Here is an 18,310-nt window from a genome sequence, read left to right as displayed (position 1 = left end):
GATGAGGACAGGCCACTGGGCTAGCAAGCTAGACAGAAGACCTAGTAGCCTCCACGAGGATTTATAATGCCACTAGGAGACGAGATGAAACCAAAGCACCTTCGCGCTCTAAACTGAAAGCGAGCCCAGACTACAGGTTATACCAACCCTGAGCTTCATCATCAGGGCCCAACAAAGAAAGGTAGACGAAGGACAGTAGTCACACCCAAAAGACCAACTGAAATTCAGGAGGTCCCTTTCCCTTCAACACCATACGATTCAGTAAAAGGTGTATACCCAACCATCACATACACTGGACTCAACCTTAGGGAGAGAAGCACAGGGTGGAAGATGGAAGAGGCTAAGAAACTGAATATTCTTATTCAAGAGAGCCGGGAATTACTTAAAAGAAAATGGTGAAATTACCAGGACAAGGTCTGAACAGATTGAGCATATGGTTAGTTCCTATATTTCCAGCAATTATCATGATACGGGCTGGACAGGGCAAGAGGGGTGGTGGTGTCATAAAGAAGATAGGTCTGCTATAGACTCAATAAAGACATTTTCTCTGCTCAACCTGCATTGTATTACAAGTGAATTTGACCCCATTATATTGACCCATTAGTTCTTTCATGCTGCCCAGGCTCTGGTCCATAGTTACAACTTAGCCCCTGTCACAGTCACAGCAACTCCAAGATGCAGAAATAAAGACACCTTATAGTTACTGGGAGCAGACTCTCTGCTATTCCTCTCCCTCCACAAATGCTTTAAAAGTAACCGCAGTAGGTCTCACCCTCTCTGCTACATGTTGCTCCAGACATTATTGCCTTTACTTGTAATATAATCCCTGTTATAATATTAAAGTAACTGTTCACTGGTTATGACGCTAGGCTTTTCACATCTATTTACTTATCCCATTTAGTCCTCACAATAATCTTATGAGAAAGAGACTATTAAAAACTCCCATTTCGTAGATGGGGAAACTGGTATTTAGAGAAGTAAAAAGCTCAAGATTACATGATGGCCCACAATTTTGCATTCCCGTACCTTTTCTTTATAGCTTATCCACAGACTTCAGTTAAGAACTGCTGCTCTAAGGAGAACCTACGCAGAAATCCTAGTATTCTCTGGAAATGGTTTCGTCAAATGGAGAATGGACAAACAGGAATGTTAGAAAGTTAGCTCCAGAGGACTGTGAGCAGGTTTTCTATTTTTGCGTGAAGTAGTGGAAACTTCAGTATATCTTTGGGGCACACTGTTCCTTTTTCTGGATACTTGTTCTTCCTTTAAATAGGGTCGTTTCCCTAGAATGAGAGATATGGCTAAAAGAAGCAAAACTGCCCTAGATAAAAATGTAAAAAGTTTAAGTTACAGGCAGATTTGCATTTCAGCACACTATGCACTATGCACTGTTTAGGGAAAAGAAAAAAAAAACTCTTGTTTTGAGATTTAGAGAGTGCCATGTTTTGTTGGTTTAAACCATGGTCTATGAGATGAGACGCTGAGACCCACAGATCACATGACTGATAGGCAGGCCTAATCCTCACATTGGAGGAAGGACCATAACAAGGAGACTAGGTTGTTGGCAGTAGTAAGGAGAAATGAACAGATCCAAGATATTCAGAAGATATCATCTATAGGACTTAGTGGTTCATGGGTAATAAGGAAGAAGAGAGAGTCAAGGGTGACTGCTAGTTTACCTATCCGAATGGTTGAAAGGTCTGGAAAAACTCATGGAAAACTATATATTCTCCCCTAAGGGAGCAGGGAGAGGGAATTGTGGGGAGAGAAGTAAGGAAGATCATGAATTCATCTATAAGACAACTGCATGAAGATGTCAGTGGTTGGATACAGGAATCTAGAGCTCAAAGGCAAATCTGGGATTGAGGATTAAATTTGGAAGTTGTCAGACTTTAACTGTAGCCATGGAAAAAGATGAAGTATCTAAGATAGTACAGAAGAGGCATAAAGCTAGAGCTTTGAGGAATTCTCATATGTGAAGGACTGATAGTGTAGGATAAGTTAGCAAAGACAGAGAACAAGAAATCAGAGAAAAAACAAAGAGCAAGGGGAAAATATTTCAAGATGGAGGGAGTGGTAAACTATGCTGGATGCAACTGAGGTTTTAAGGACTTTAGTGACAGAGAGAGCACTAGTGAATTTCTCCAGAGCACTGAAGTGGATGGTAAAACCAGGAGCCAGATGCCAGACTGGAGAGGATGAGAGAATGAATGGAAGCACAGGAAACAGGAACAGATGCAGTCAACTTTATAACCAACAAGTTTGGCTATAAAGGGGAGAAGAGAGAAAGAGAAAAGTATTAAGTTTAAAGAGGATAATTTTAAGATGGGAAAAATCTAAGGTGTTAAAGAAAATCTAGGAGGAAAGAAAAAGTTGAAAATACTGGAGAAAAAAATTAAATGAGATAAAGCACATAAGCGCTTAGAATAGTACTGACTGAAGATAAATGTTAACTACTGCTATAATAACTATTACATTATTAAGAATGAGTAGCTCAAGAAAATTAAGAAAATAATTCCATTTACAGTAACATCTAAAAGAATAAAATATCTGGAAATAAATTTAAGCAAGGAGGTAAAAAGACTGTGCACTGAAAATTAGAAAAGATTGCTGAAATTGATTAAAGAAGACCTAAATAAAGGTTACCCCATGCTCAGGAGTAGGAAGACAATATTGTCATGATGTCAATACACCCTAAGAACTCTACAGATTCAGTGCAATCCATACCAAAATTCCAATGGCCTTTTTTGCAGAAATGGAAAGGCTGCTCCTTTAATTCATATGTAATTGCAAGGGGCCTCATATAACCAAAACCATCTTCAAAATGAACAACAACAAAGTTGAAGGACTTATTTCCAATTTCAAAACTAACTGCAAAACAGTGTGGTGCTAGCATAAGGATAGACATACAGACAAATGGACTAGAACTGAGTTTAGATATAAATCCATAAGGCTACAGCCAACTGATCTTTGACAAGGGTACCAAGTCTATTCAATGGGGAAAAAATAATCTCTTTAACAGATGGAATTGGCACAACTAGATTTCCACATGCAGAAGAATGAAATTGGACCTCTACCTCACACTATAGGCAAAAATTAACTCAAAATCAATCAACAACCTAAATATAAGAGCTAAAACCATAAAACTCTTAGAAGAAAACAAAGGGGTAAATCTTTGTGACTTTACATTTGACAATGAATCTTTAAAAGATACCAAAAGCACAGACAACAAAAGAAAAAATAAATCATAAAAATTTAAATTTTGCTGCATCAAAGAATATTAGCAAGAAAGTTTAAAGGGATGCCTGGGTGACTAAGTCGATTAAGCATCCGATTCTTGATTTTGGCTCAGATCATGATCTCAGGGTTGTGAGATCGAGCCCTCTGTCCGGCTCCACACTGGGAGTGGAGCCTGCTTAAGATTCTCTTGGGGCGCCTGGGTGGCTCAGTTGGTTAAGTGTCCAACTCATGGCTTTGGCTCAGGTCATGATATCAGGGTTGTGAGATCGAGCCCCACTTCGGGCTCTATGCTGGGCGGGAAGTCTGCTTGAAGATTTTCTCTCTCCCTCTCCTTCTACCCCTCCCCACACTCACATGCTCACTCTCTCTCTCTACAATAAATAAATCTTTAAAAAAAAAAAATTCTCGGGCGCCTTGGTGGCTCAGTTGGTTAAGCGACTGCCTTTGGCTCAGGTCATGATCCTGGAGTCCCAGGATCGAGTCCTGCATTGGGCTCCCCGCTCAGCAGGGAGTCTGCTTCTCCCTCTGACCCTCTTCCTTCTCATGCTCTGTATCTCTCATTCTCTGTCTCTCAAATAAATAAATAAAATCTTTAAAAAAAAATTTCTCTCTCCCTCTCCTTCTGCCCATAATAACTGCCCTAAAAAAAAGTTTAAAGACAACCTACAGAATGGGAAAAGTATATGGAAGTCATGTATGTGAGAGAGTTTAATGTCTAGAGTACATAAAGAACTCCTATGATCTAACAATAAAAAGATAATCCATTTAAAAAGTAGACAAAGAACTTGAACAGACATTTCTCCACAGAAGATATTGAAATGGCCAATAAGCACATGAAAAGATGCTCAACATCATTACTCATTAGGGAAATGAAAATCAAAACCACAATGAGATACCATTTCACACACACTTGGATGACTAATAAAAAAGAAAGAGAAAAATAACGTGTGTTGGCAAAAATATGGAGAAATTAAAACTTTCATACATTGTTGGGGGGAATGTAAAATTGTGCTGTTCTCTATTGAAAGCAGTTGGTGATTCCTGAAGAAATGAACATAGAATTATATGACCCAGCAATTCCACTCCTAGGATTTGAACAGTTAACCTATAGGCCAATTTTTACCACAGTATTATTTACGGTAGCCAAAAGGTGGAAGCAACTGAAGTGTTTACCAACAGATGAATGGATGGACCAAATGTGGTATATACACCCAACGGAATATTACTTGGCCACAAAAAATAATGAAGTTCTGATACATACTACAACACGGATGAACCTTGAAAATGTTAAAGGAAGTGAAATAAGCCAGACACAGGATAAATATTGTAAGATTCCATTTTTATGAAATAGCTAGAATAGGCAAATTCAGAGAGACAGAAGTAGATCAGAAGTTACCAGGGGCTGGGGGGGCAGGGGAGGGAGAAACGGGAAATTACTGCCTAATGGTTACAGAGTGTCTGTTTATAGTGTGATGAAAAAGTTTTGAAAATAGCTAGTGGTCTCAGTTGTACAACACTGTGAATGTAATCAATGCCACAGAACTGTACACTTAAACTTGATTAAAATGGAATATTTTATGTTTATTTTACCAAAATTTACAAAAATAATGTAATATACCCAAACCCACTGAACTGTATATTTTATGTGAGTGAATTGTATGGTATGTGAAGGATACCTCAATATAGCTGTTAAAAAGAAGAATCAGTAACTTGGCTTAAATGCTATTTAACCTTTGTTCCATCACTAAATTCTATGTTGTTTTTTTTTAAGGTCTAAGAATAGACCATATTCCAAAGTTAAAAATCTAGAAATCAATTATGTTCCAAGCCTTCGGTTCAGCTTAACATTTCAATAGAAAAGAGCCTGGTACCTAGTGCCAGGTAAGTGTTTGTGACGGCCATTGTCATGACCTTTATCGTCCTCCTCTTTTCAAAAGAGCCCTGTGAGGTAAGTGTGATTAAGGCCATTTTCGAGGAGAATAAACAGACTCAGAGAGGGTAAGTGATTTTCTCGGTCAACGAGCCAGCCAGGACCTGAGAAAGCTGGGATCTGAACCCACGCTAGCCTGGCCCCAGGGCCCAGGCGGACAGCATCAGTTCTTTCCCAGACCAATCCATTCTACACAACTGCTGGCCAGACTGGTCTCATCATCCTTCTGCTCATTATGAATGAAATGGTACCATTTTACCTTGTCCTTTTTCCCATGCTGCCACATGGACAATGTACGTTGAAGCACTCTGGAAATGGGATATCCTATCAAATGTTAGGTATTTTTTTGAAAGTCAGCTTTATATGTTTTTGACAGCCTCAGGTAAAGTTAAGGTCCTAGTTAGAGAAACCATTTTCACTGTACCTTCTTTTATGAAGTCAAAGCCTTCAAGACAGGACTCAGAAGTCAATAAATAGGTTTTACTATGTAGATGAACAAAGCTTTAAGTGAATGAGGACAGCAGCTGAAGACAGGCCAAGGGGAGATACCTCAGAAGCCAAGTGAATTGAGACCTTGGCTTCATCAGCCCTGAGCCATTTAACATTTCCTATTAGGCTTAACAGGAAAGTAGGACAGTATTACTTTGATTTTTTGTTGATCTCGCTTGATTTCGGCATCCAGTTGCTTCCTTTTTTCACTTTCTTCATGAAGTCTTTTTTGCAGCTGTACTTTTTGATATTTCATGTGATCTACATTCTGTTCTAGTTCATTAGCACGTTTCTCATTTTGGATTGACAGTGATGCCAATTTCTTACTATTTTGTTGTTTCTTCTGTAAGACCTGCGGATCATATGGAATATTTCAAAATGAAAAACTGCATCTCTAACAAATCTCGAGTAAATTTAAACTTTTCATTCTATGGCAAAGGTAGGCATTTTGCCGCAGGTTAACAATTGCTTTCTACAGGTCTGCTTTGACAATTGGGCCATCATAATTTTCACCAGATATCATGAATGATGAGACTCCCTGATACTAACAGCCAAACAGAACAAAACTAGTATCTTTGCTTTTTTTATTGAGTGTTTTTAAAAATGATAAAAATTGGGGCGCCTGGGTGGCTCAGTCGTTAAGCATCTGCCTTCGGCTCAGGTCATGATCCCAGGGTCCTGGGATCGAGCCCCGCATCGGGCTCCCTGCTCGGCGGGAAGCCTGCTTCTCCCTCTCACACTCCCCCTGCTTGTGTTCCCTTTCTCGTTGTCTCTCTCTCTGTCAAATAAATAAAAATCTTTTAAAAAAATAAATAAAAATGATAAAAATTAAAATACAAAACTGTACTTCTATTTTATAAGACTTATCTCAGACCCCAAATCTACTGTTCTGCTTCCTAACACCAAATTACCAATTTCTTAATTATTCTTCCAGAAATAATTAACACACATGCAAATAACTTCATATATATTCTAAATAGACTATTTTTCACCCCACTTTTTTTTTACTCATCTTAGAGATCTTTTCACAGAAATTTGTTCCATGTGATTGCAAAGTAGTCCACTGTGTTCCTCTTTTACATCCAGCTATAGCCTAAATAATTAATCCCTAAGTTAAGATGATCAGAACTGATACCATTTTCCGTACAGTGACCACCGTTATCATTACCATTTTAATTATCTTAAAGCTTCTCATCTTGCTAAAATTATCGATGAGTAGCATAAAAAATTTGTGAACATTTGCAAAGAGTTTATACTACTAATAGAAAATATCAGGTTCCAATTTAATCCTGATCAAACAAACTATGTGCTTTAGCATTGCACTAAGTACCTCTTATGTGACATAAAAAAGGTGAGGTCATTTGTAAATTATGCAGGCTACAATTATCTCCCTTATCTTGGCAATAAATTGTTGGCAAAAACACATTTGGTTTTCATTAACCTAGGCATTCACAGAGGCATTGACGCTTAGAGCAGTACTAAAATGTGGTCTGTGGACCGGTACTGGCCACAGATTGTTGTCAGCCTGTACCACCGAACATACATTGGTTGCATCAAGACCTTTTTGATGAAGGGAGCTGTGCTCCCATGTGCCTTTCTCTCATCATAGACGCATAATGAACAATCTGCAGACAATGACTGAGCACCACTAGCCTGGAGGCCACAGGACTCTGTAGTTTCCCATTCCTAGATTTGGACACTGGCTTTGCCACTTACTTTTGATAGTAACTGCAATACTGGAGCAAAAATGATAATACTGGCATTTTAGTGTCTTTCCACATAATACCGAAAATCTCAGTAGAAGTACTGATAATCTTATTTTTAAAAAATGAGATAGGTCGCCATTGTCTTTTGCCCTTATTCCACACATGCTCAGAAGTGCACCTTACTGGCAGCAGTAAAGTACTGACGCATTATATAACTCTCTGTATATATGTAGACATAAAGAATACAGATTTTAGATATTTTAAATAAAAGAATTTAAGCTTTCAAAACTTTAAAAAAATTTCCTTATACCAATAAAAACAGTGTTTCAATACTGTAAAATGGCATGAGATATTAGAGTACTGAAAACTGTTATTGTCACCTCAACTATGCAACTCTGAGTTACTTGACCTTTCTAAACCTTAGTTTTCTCATTTGTAAAACACAGTAAAAATACTCTCTAAAGGATTAAATAACACATATGAAACATCTGGTATGTAGCCACTTAACTGGTAACTACCATCCTCCTCCCCCGCCCCGCCACTATCCCCATCCCCGTTGGGTGTGCACGAACAGGTCAAAAGCACAGACATTTCTAAAACTACGTGGGAATCCTGTGTCAGTCCCCTGCTGTGTGGGACGTTTCTTTTGAGCTTAATTATGTTCTGTGTCTTCTTTCCTTTCCTTATCAATCCCCTTAGCAGAAAAGGATATGCAACAAGAAACATGGAAAACAAAAGACCATAATTCTCAAACCCTATTAATAACCTTTCATTTAATTTTTTAATTCAATCATTGTATCTGTGTGAAATATAGAACATATAAAATAACCTTCGCTAATTCAGGCCTTCCTCAAAGCAAGAAAAGTCTCAAATACACAATCTAAAGTTACACCCAAGGAACTAGAAAAAGAACAGCAAATAAAGCCTAAAACCAGCAGAAGAAGGGAAATAATAAAGATTAGAGCAGAAATAAATGATATAGAAGTAAAAACAACAACAACAACAACAACAACAGTAGATCAGCAAAACTAGGAGCTGGTTCTTTGAAAGAATTAACAAAGTTGATAAACACCTAGCCAGACTTACCCAAAAGAAAAGAGAAAGGACTCAAATAAATAAAATCACAAATGAAAGAAGGAGAGATCACAACCAACACCGCAGAAATATAAACACTTACAAGAGAGTATTAGAACACTTATATGTCAACAAATTGGGCAATATGGAAGAAATACATTCCTAGAAACGTATAAACTACCAAAACCAAAAGAGGAAGAAATAGAAAACTTGAACACACCCATAACCACCAAAGAATTTGAATCAGGAATCAAAAATCTCCCAACAAACAAGAGTCCAGGGCCGGATGGCTTCCCAGGGGAATTCTACCAAACATTTAAAGAAGAAATAAAAAATAGAAATGGAAGGAAAATTTCCAAACTCATTCTATGAGGCCAGCATTACCTTGATCCCAAAACCAGACAGAGATCCCACTAAAAGAACTACAGAGCAATATGCCTGATGAACATGAATGCAAAAATTCTCAACAAGATACTAGCAAATTGAATCCAACAGTACATTAAAAGAATTATTCATCATGATCAAGTGGAATTTATTCCTGGGCTGCAGGGGTGGTTCATTATCTGCAAATCAATCAATCAGTATGATACACCACATTAATAAAAGAAAGGATAAGAACCATACAATCTTCTCAATGGATGCAGAAAAAGCATGTGACAAAATACAGCATCCTTTCTTGATAAAAACCCTCAAGAAAGTAGGCATAGAAAGAACATACCTCAACATCATAAAAGCCATACATGAAAGTCCCACAGCTAATATCATCCTCAGTGGGGAAAAGCTGAGAGCTTTTCTCCTGAGGTCAGGAACACGAGAGATGTCTACTCTCACCACTGTTGTTCAACATAGTACTGGAAGTCCTAGCCTCAGCAATCAGAAAACAAAAAGAAATAAAAGGCATCCAAATTGGTGAGGAAGAAGTCAAACCTTCACTCTTCACAGATGACATGATGCTCTACGTAGAAAACTCGGAAAGACTCCACCAAAAAATTTCTAGAACTGAAACACGAATTCAGCAAAGCTGCAGGATATAAAATCAATGTACAGAAATCTGTTGCATTTCTATACACCAATAATGAAGAAGAAGAAAGAGAAATCAAGGAATAGATCCAATTTATAATTCCACCCAAAAACATTAAATAAGTAGGAATAAACCTAACCAAAGAGGTAAAAGATCTGTACTCTGAAAACTATACAACACTTATGAAAGAAATTGAAGAAGACACAAAGAAATGGAAAAACATTCCATGCTCATGGACTGGAAGAGCAAATATTGTTAAAATGTCTATACCACCCAAACCAATCTACACACTCAATGCAATCCATATCAAAATACCACCAGCATTTTTCACAGAGCTAGAACAAACAGTCCTAAAATTTGTATGGAACCAGAAAAGACCCCAAATAGCCAAAGTAATGTTGAAAAAGAAAAGCAAAGCAAAAGGCATCATGATTCTTCAAGCTCTTTTACAAAGCTGTCATCATCAAGACAGTACAGTACTGGCACAAAAACAGACACATAGATCAATGGAAGAGAATAAAGAACCCAGAGATGGACCCATAACTATATGGTCAATTAATCTTTGACAAAGCAGGAAAGAAAATCCAATGGCAAAAAGACAGTCTCTTCAACAAATGGTGTTGGGGAAACTGGACAACAACATGCAGAAGAATGAACTGGACCACTTTCTTACACCATACACAAAAATAAATTAAAAAAACAGGCACCTGGGGGGCTTAGTTGGTTAAGCGGCTGCCTTTGGCTCAGGTCACGATCCTGGAGTCCCCGGATTGAGTCACACATCAGGCTTCCTGCTCAGCAGGGAGTCTGCTTCTCCCTCTGACCCTCCCCCTTCTCATGTTCTCTCTCTCTCTCATTCTCTCTCTCAAATTAAAATCTTGGGGAAAAAAAGATTAAAAAAATAAATTCAAAATGGATGAGAGACCTAAATGTGAGATAGGAAACCATCATAATCCTAGAGAAGAACACTAACAGTAACCTCTTTGATCTCAGCCACAGCAACTTCTTATTAGACACATCACCAGAGGCAAGAGAAACAAAAGCAAAAATGAACTATTGGGACTTCACCAAAATAAAAAACTTCTGTACAGCAAAGGATGGGAGAAGATATTTGCAAATGAGCGTTAGTATCCAAAAAAAAAGCGTTAGTATCCAAAAAAAAAAGGGTTAGTATCCAAAATCTATAAAGAACTTATCAAACTCAACACCCAAAAAAACAAATAATCCAGTTAAGAAATGGGTAGAAGACAAGAACAGACATTTTTCCATTAAAGACATCCAGATGGCTAATAGACAGATGAAAAGACGCTCATCATCACTCATCATCAGGGAAATTCAAATCAAAACCACACTGAGATACCACCTTACACCAGTTAGAATGGCAAAAATTAACAAGGCAAGAAACAACAAATGTTGGAGAGGTTGTGGAGAAAGGGGAACCCTCCTACGCTGTTGGTGGGAATGCAAGCTGGTGCAGCTACTCTGGAAAACAGTATGGAGGTTCCTCAAAAAGTTAAAAATGGGGCTACTCTACAACCCAGCAATTACACTAAGGTATTTACCTAAAGGCTACAAAAATACAGATTCGAAGGGGTACATGCACCCCGATGTTTACAGCAGCATTATCAACAATAGCCAAACTATGGAAAGAGCGTAAGTGTCCATCAACTGATGAATGGATAAAGAAGATGTGAGATATATATATAATATATATATATTATATATAAAATATTACTCAGCCATCAAAAAGAATGAAATCTTGCCATTTGCAACAATGCGGACGGACCTAGAGGGTATTATGCTAAGCAAAATAAATCAGTCAGAGAAAGACAAATACCATATGATTTCACTCATATGTAGAGTTTAAGAAACAAAACCGATGAACACAGGGGAAGGGAAGGAAAAATAAAATAAGATAAAAAGAGAGAGAGGCAAACCGTAAGAGACTCTTAATATAGAGAACAAACTAAGGGATGATGGAGAGGAGCGGGGTGGAGGGGAAGGGCTAAATGGGTGTTGGGGATTAAGGAGGGCACTTGTTATGTGAGCACTGGGTGTTGTGTGTAAGTGATGAATCACTAAATTCTACTCCTGAAAGCAATACAACTCTATATGTTAACTAACTTGAATTTAAATAAAAACTTGGAAAAAAAAATATTTACTAAATCCACAAACAAGGCTTAAACCATAGTTGTATATGATAAACAACGTCCTTAGAAAAACACTCATTTTGGTTATTAATACTGAGTATAAAAATTACAATCAGACTGAAGCTTGGGATATAAAACTATGAAATTAAAGTAAAATTTCATAATAAACACAAAGGAAAAATCTTGTTTTGTTCTACTAATGTTGTGTTAACATGAGTACTTTGTCAGACATTGCAGTCCCAATTTTAAGGGTCGAGAAGTGAAAAAGAACTGATCCCAAGACTCTCTGAGGTGAAGTGCTAAACGGAAACATGTATTCCTGAAATAAGTACTATGAAGGAAAGTAAAATGGGTGACACATACCACTACCATGTTCTCCTCTAAGCAGTTCATATGTTAAGTCATACTATGTTAGCTCTGTGTTGACAGGCTATTTAGGTAAAAATTTTAGCGGGGACGGCCAGATGTTTGAGGTGAGATTTGGTGTTTGGTCCGGTCACGTGCAGTGGATGTGACCTTGTTGAGAGAAAATAATTGTGGCACAGTTCCAAAAATAAATAAATCATGCTCTGAACAGGTGAACTACAATTCCACTCTCCCTACAGTGGAAACAATAGGAAAGTAATATAGATGATGAATGAAAAAAATGGAGATAGCATTCTAGCAAATTCATTAGAATCGGACTCACAGAGCAATCTGATCATCCCAAAAGCATCTGAAAATGGCTTCATTATACACAAAATCTCTCGGTAATGGAGTGTTTCTCATAGAATGGCATTTTTAATGGTAGCTATTTCTGAGGCCATAGCTAAGTCCAGCATTAGGAAATCAAGAATGAGATGTTAGTAGTCAGTTATTAACCTTTCTTAAGGCAATCAGTGATGGTTTCAGAAAATGGTCTGAAATAATTAGCATTTGTTGAGTGTGTCTACAAGGTGCCCTATGCCTACCAGATGTTTTCTATGTATTATTTAATCATCAATCTTTTGTCCTTCAGAAAAGAACACAATTTCTGTGGTTATCTTTATTTCTCACCATGGTTCTTGGTAAAAAGTTTAAAATAATATACCTTTCAAATGAAGAATATAGGACCCAGATTGAAGGAGGCAAACTCGCCAGCACACCAGGAAAGAAAAGATGCCATCCAGTTTCTCTTGCTGGTGAAAACCCAATCCTACTACTTTCCTAGCCAGCTACGAAAGCAGTAAGCCTTAAGTAAGTTGGCTCACAATTACATTTTGAGAAAATTACCTGGACTCTTAGCTTTGCGGCATCCATCTTTTTACGGAACTCCTTCTGTAATTTTACCTTCAAAGCAACATCAGAAAGATCTTTGCTTTCTAGCTCTTGTAGCTGCTTCTCTGTTTCAGTTAATTCCACCTTCGCGCGTTCTGCTTCGTGCTCAAGTTTTGTTACTTTCAGAGAATACTGTTTGCTTACAGACTTGGCATCGTTACCTTCACCACAGTAATAATAGTAATAACAATTATAAATTATGTTTAAAAAAATAAACTAAGTAAAACATCAAAACCCTAAAAATGCTCTATTCTTCAAAATCCAGTTGGGCATGTATCTATTTAAGACCCAGCAGTATGAGCCCCGCTGTCCTCACCCAACCCCATCAAATACAACTTGATACCTGGCCTCTTAATAATCAGCTGCTTACTGACTGTTGGCACGTGGTGCCAACCCAGCCCCCCTCAGAGGCTCATCTTTGTGTGTTAGGGTGACATTTCTGATTTTCTGAATTTGGGGTTTAGCTCTGCTGGCATCAAACTCCAGGTAAGAAAAATATTTGGGGTGACTCTTTGGCTTTTTGCTTACTACACGTTGGCTTCCTGCTCCCTATAATTGTGTTTTCTCTACTATGAAAAATTCCCAACATATCTAAAGTAAAAAAATAATATGATGAATCCCCATCATTGAGATTCGAGAGTTAACAAGATTTTGCCATAGTTGCTTCATCTATGCATGCCTTCTGTTTTAATTTGCTGAAGAACTGTAAAAACAATCTCAGATGTCATGTCTTTGCACCTACACATACTTCAATAAACATCTATACCAAATATGGACATAGCCAAAAATTCTTTCACATCTCATGATATTAATCCCTACCTGACCCTATTCAGACTTCCCCAATTGTCGCAAAATGTCTTTTACAATTGGTTTACTGTAATCACCGTCCAAACAAGGCCCACAATACATCTGATTGTTGTCTCTCATGAATCTTTCATTCTAGAGCTGGCCCCCTCTTTTTCCATTCGGTTGAACTTGTCAAAGATGAATTTTTTTCAATCATTTTCGTATATTTGGAACATAGAGAAAAACAAAATACAGATACTTCTATATCTCTTTTCAACCTAAGCTCAGCTACTGACCCTAAAAACTTGGTTTTGATTTGTTCTGAGCAGCCAACTTATCCCTGAACTAGACCAGCAAACTCGTGGCAATGGAAAAGTAAGAGTCCAAAGCTCGTGGGATGAATTATCATCAGGGGAAGTGCGTTCTACTGCTATAACTGAATATCTCCATTTTTTAAAAAAAAGCAATGACTGAACTAAATGCACTATGAGTTGTCTTCTAAAACTCTCTGATTATCTGAGTAACTTTAAAATACACATGGCTACTATATTTGAATGAATTTAAGACCCCATATATTGTTCAACACACCAGTACTTTGTGAGTCACTAAGAAAAAAAGGGAGAGTCCCATTTACACCAGTTACATGATAAAATGCCCGGAAGCCATGGAGGGTAAGGTGCATCCTGATTTCAGAGATATGAAAATGTGAAAGAATGTAATTAGAAATGATGAAATACAGTGTAGTTGTCACTTATTGTTGGCTGAAATAACTGCTACTTGGGGGAAGACTTCGGTGAGGAGGCTCTGAAAAGCAAGCACACATTGACCCTTTTGTGAGTCACCATCTCTGAGGAAAACTCCAAACTGCCCTTGGTTCTAACGAGTAAGAACCTCGAGGACCTTCTCTGTGTAAGTTCAAGTATCCTCTACTTTAAGGCAACCAGGATGAGTATACCGGGCTACAAAAGTGTGCTGATTTAGTGAGAGATCCCACGGTAGCCTCACCGATCGAAAAGAAAATCATTTGTTCCAGAGGGGCACATAGCCTTAACTTCCACAGGCAGTATCCCTGATGGAGAAGCTATTTAAACCCCTAAATCAGTTCCTAGACATTCCTGAGAGAGATTTACTGGCATCGATCCGGCCTGTGAAGGAGTAGCATGGTCAAGCTCAATTAAACATCTGGGACACCTGGAGCTGGAATGATGCACAGCACATTCATCACTAGGACTGAGGAAGGGAAATGCTTCGGGACAGCAGTTGGCGGGAGAGGGTGAGAAAAGAGTACAGCCAGCCAGAAGGCAAGCTTGCCAGAAAGAGGAAGGAAGCGGGAAGGCAGAGTGCCCCTTGCTGGCAGAGAAGCTGGGAGCCACCATCATTCATGTAATCTGAGTGTGATTATAGCCTTGGGCTTAAAGAAAAAGAAGGTAATATTTCCTTCAGTTCCCTTAAATGTGACCCATGTTTCACTGGAGGTGAGAATAAGAAGTGCTATGGTCTATTATCCCTTCAATTCCGTACTGAATTTCAAAGTAGTCAAAGCTCATACTTTGAGTCTATAAGGGGCAAAACCCCCAAAAGCCTGAGACATGCTTTTTAAGACAAAGCTAATAATGTAGCTAAGGGTGAGGAGACGATGTGGTGTATACGCCCAACCAGGCAGAATCTGAAACTAAGGGGAAGAGCTAAAAGCTCGGCTCACTAAGAGAATAGCTCTCAAGGATAAATCCTTACATCCTTAGAGAAATAAAAAGGATCTACATTTGAACTATAAAGTTTACTAATAATGTTGAAAACAAACTATCCAAAAGAATGAGAGCTAATAATTAAATATTAAAATGAGTCAGAAAAATATCTGACATATTCCCAGATAGCTAGTGTAATGTTTCTTAAAAAGTGGCAAAAAAGTGCCCCTAGAGTTTCAGCACAACACAGGGCTCACAATGGCAGAACCTTTCATAGATGAAATCCCAATGTAACAAAGTTCTTCTGGTAACTAATCTCCACCTATTGGCTGTGAAACACACCTTGTTATACCAAGTTCCAAACTACAGTGGACAGAGCTCAGTGTCAAAAGCTAAAATAAATGTTACAACATCAGAAGCAATTTTAGAAGCTTTTCTTTCTCATATAAGCAGGTTTACAGGACAGTATTACCTGTTTTTATTAATTCTTTAATTAGATCTTCCTTCATCTTGATGTTAATTGTAAGTTCTCTCATTTTTTGTTTAGCTTCAGTAAGTATGAGTTCTGAATTCCTTAATTTTTGCAAATTCATATCTTGACTCTCCTGGAGACATTCGATCTTTAAATCTTTAAAGAAAAAGAAGCAAAACTGAGAAATGAAACTACCTGCTTATAAAGTATTCAACAGCAGTGAAGTTAAATAAGAGAAGCAGACAGAGAAACAGCCTAGAGGTAGAAGAGGAAGAGACGGAAAGGAGAAAATACATGGCATTTGGGACTTTAATTTTCTAGCTTATGGTGAGCTTTAGTCATATCCTGTAGGTTCTGATACACAGTATTTCACTGCCCTTAGATATGTGATTTGAGTGTTTCTTTAACCTGAGTTATTTTTTAAAAAGGTATAAAATCGGGGGGCGGAGCAAGATGGCGGAGGAGTAGGAGACCTAGATTTCGTCTGGTCTCAGGAATTCAGCTGAATAGGGATCAAACCATTCTGAACACCTACGAACTCAACAGGAGATCAAAGAGGAGAGTAGCAACAACTCTCTGAACAGAGAAGCGACCACTTACTGGAAGGTAGGACGTGAGGAGAAGTGAATCCGAGGCGATATTCGGGAGGATAGACGGCGGGGGAGGGGCCTCCGCCGGCCGCTTCTGGCAAGTGCTAGAGCCGCGGAGCACAAAATCGGACCTTTTAGAAGTCGGCTCCGCTGAGGGACGTCGCTCCAGTGGCTAAGCGGGGGTGGAACCCTCGCGGGACAGTGGGGTCTCAGGACCCTTGGGGTCACAGAAAGACCGGGGGAGCCTGAGTGCGCCAGAGCTCCCAGGTATCGGAGCGGGGAAGCCGGCTGCAGAGACGGAGCTGAGGCGCGGGCTCTCAGCTCGGGGTGGCCATAAACTGTGATCCGCGGCCCAGTCGGGCCACTGCTCCTGCAGCAGGGACCCAACAAGCGGCAGAGCCGGGGAGACTCCCCTTCCTTCCCGGGGAGGAGCGGCGCGGGAGCGCACCGCAGGGATCTGCTGGGTTTGGAGACTCCACACAGGGTCGGGTGCCAGAGATAGAAACGCTCGGTCACAGGCCGGGTGAGCACGGAGTGCGGCCGGAGACCAGGGACAAGGGAGTGACTGCTTTTCTCTGGGGGTGCCCTGAGGAGCGGGGTCCCGAGTTCTCAGCTCCTCCGGGTGGAGATTGGGAGGCCACCATTTTTGCCCTGCTCCTCCAAGGCTGTACGGAGAGCTTGCAGGGAACAAAACCTCCTGAGATCAAACCCGAGCAGCTTGCTTAGCCCGGACCGACAAGGGCGGGGCAATTCAGCCTCCGGCAAAGACATTTGAAAACCACAGCAACAGGCCCCTTCCCCAGAAGATCAGCCGGAACAGCCAGCAAGCCAAGACCAACTTTACCGATCAAGGAGAACGGGAGAACTCCAGCGCTAGGGGAATACTGCGCATAGAATTCATGGCTTTTTTTTACCATGATTCATTAGTTAATCAAAGTTAATTTTTGTTAACTGCTTTTTTTTTCTCTTTTTCTTTTTCCCTTTTTCAACCAATATCTTATCAATCTCTTTTTAAAAAAAAAAACAAAACATTTTTTATTTTTCATTTTTAGAGTCATATTTTATCCCTTCATAGTAGTTACCCTTATTTTTGGCATATATATGTAAGTTGTTCTCTCTTTAAAATTTTGAGATACAGTTTCTTCTAACAGATAAAAATATACCCTAAATCACTAGTGTATGGTTCTGTTCTAGTCTCCTGCCTTATCACATTCTCTCCCTTTTTTCTTTTTTTTTTTTAAATCTTCTTTCTTTTTTCAAACAACTTCTTGTCAAGTCCTTTTATAAAATCTTTTATAATTTTCATCTTTACAGTCATCTTCTATCCCTTCATTGTATCAACCCTTATTTTGTACATATATGTCTTTCTTCCTTTAAAATTTTAGGAGGCACTTTTTTCTAACAGACCAAAATACGCCCAAAATCTAGTGTGTGGCACTGATCTATGCACTAGCCTGATCATATTTGATCACATTCTGCTTTTTTTGTATTGTTCTGTTTTTGTTTTTATCTTTTTTTTCTTTTTTTTTTTTTCTCTTTCTTTTTTCTTTCTTTCCCTTTCTTTTCCCCTGGTTTCAGGTCTTTTCTGATTTGTATACAGTATATTTGCTGGGGACATTGTAAACCCGTTAGCATTTTGTTCTCTCATTCATCTATTCTCCTCTGGACAAAATGACAAGACGAAAAAATCACCTCAGCAAAAAGAACAAGAGGTAGTACCGTCAGCCAGGGACCTACTGAACACGGACATTAGTACGATGTCGGACCTAGAGTTCAGAATCATGACTTTAAAGATACTAACTGGGCTTGAAAAAAGCGTGGAAGTTATTAGAGAAACCCTTTCTGGAGAAATAAAAGAACTAAAATCTAAC

General features: G+C 38.8%; 1 protein-coding gene across 3 annotated transcripts in view; it reads right to left on the bottom strand.

Annotated features, from left to right (window-relative positions):
- Positions 1–18,310, bottom strand: part of KIF27 (kinesin family member 27) — a 97,671-nt gene that overhangs the window by 28,753 nt on the left and 50,608 nt on the right. For all 3 annotated transcript variants that reach the window (XM_027616645.2, XM_027616647.2, XM_027616646.2), the window contains 3 exons: positions 15,850–16,005; positions 12,862–13,067; positions 5,814–6,011 (listed from right to left, as the gene is read on the bottom strand). In XM_027616645.2, coding sequence (XP_027472446.1) covers positions 5,814–6,011; positions 12,862–13,067; positions 15,850–16,005 — 560 coding nt within the window. The remainder of the gene's footprint in view (positions 1–5,813; positions 6,012–12,861; positions 13,068–15,849; positions 16,006–18,310) is intronic.

The sequence above is a fragment of the Zalophus californianus genome, chromosome 13 (assembly GCF_009762305.2).
Source record: "Zalophus californianus isolate mZalCal1 chromosome 13, mZalCal1.pri.v2, whole genome shotgun sequence".
NCBI classification, from domain to species: Eukaryota; Metazoa; Chordata; class Mammalia; order Carnivora; family Otariidae; genus Zalophus; species Zalophus californianus.
This window is presented reverse-complemented; position numbering and strand designations above follow the sequence as displayed.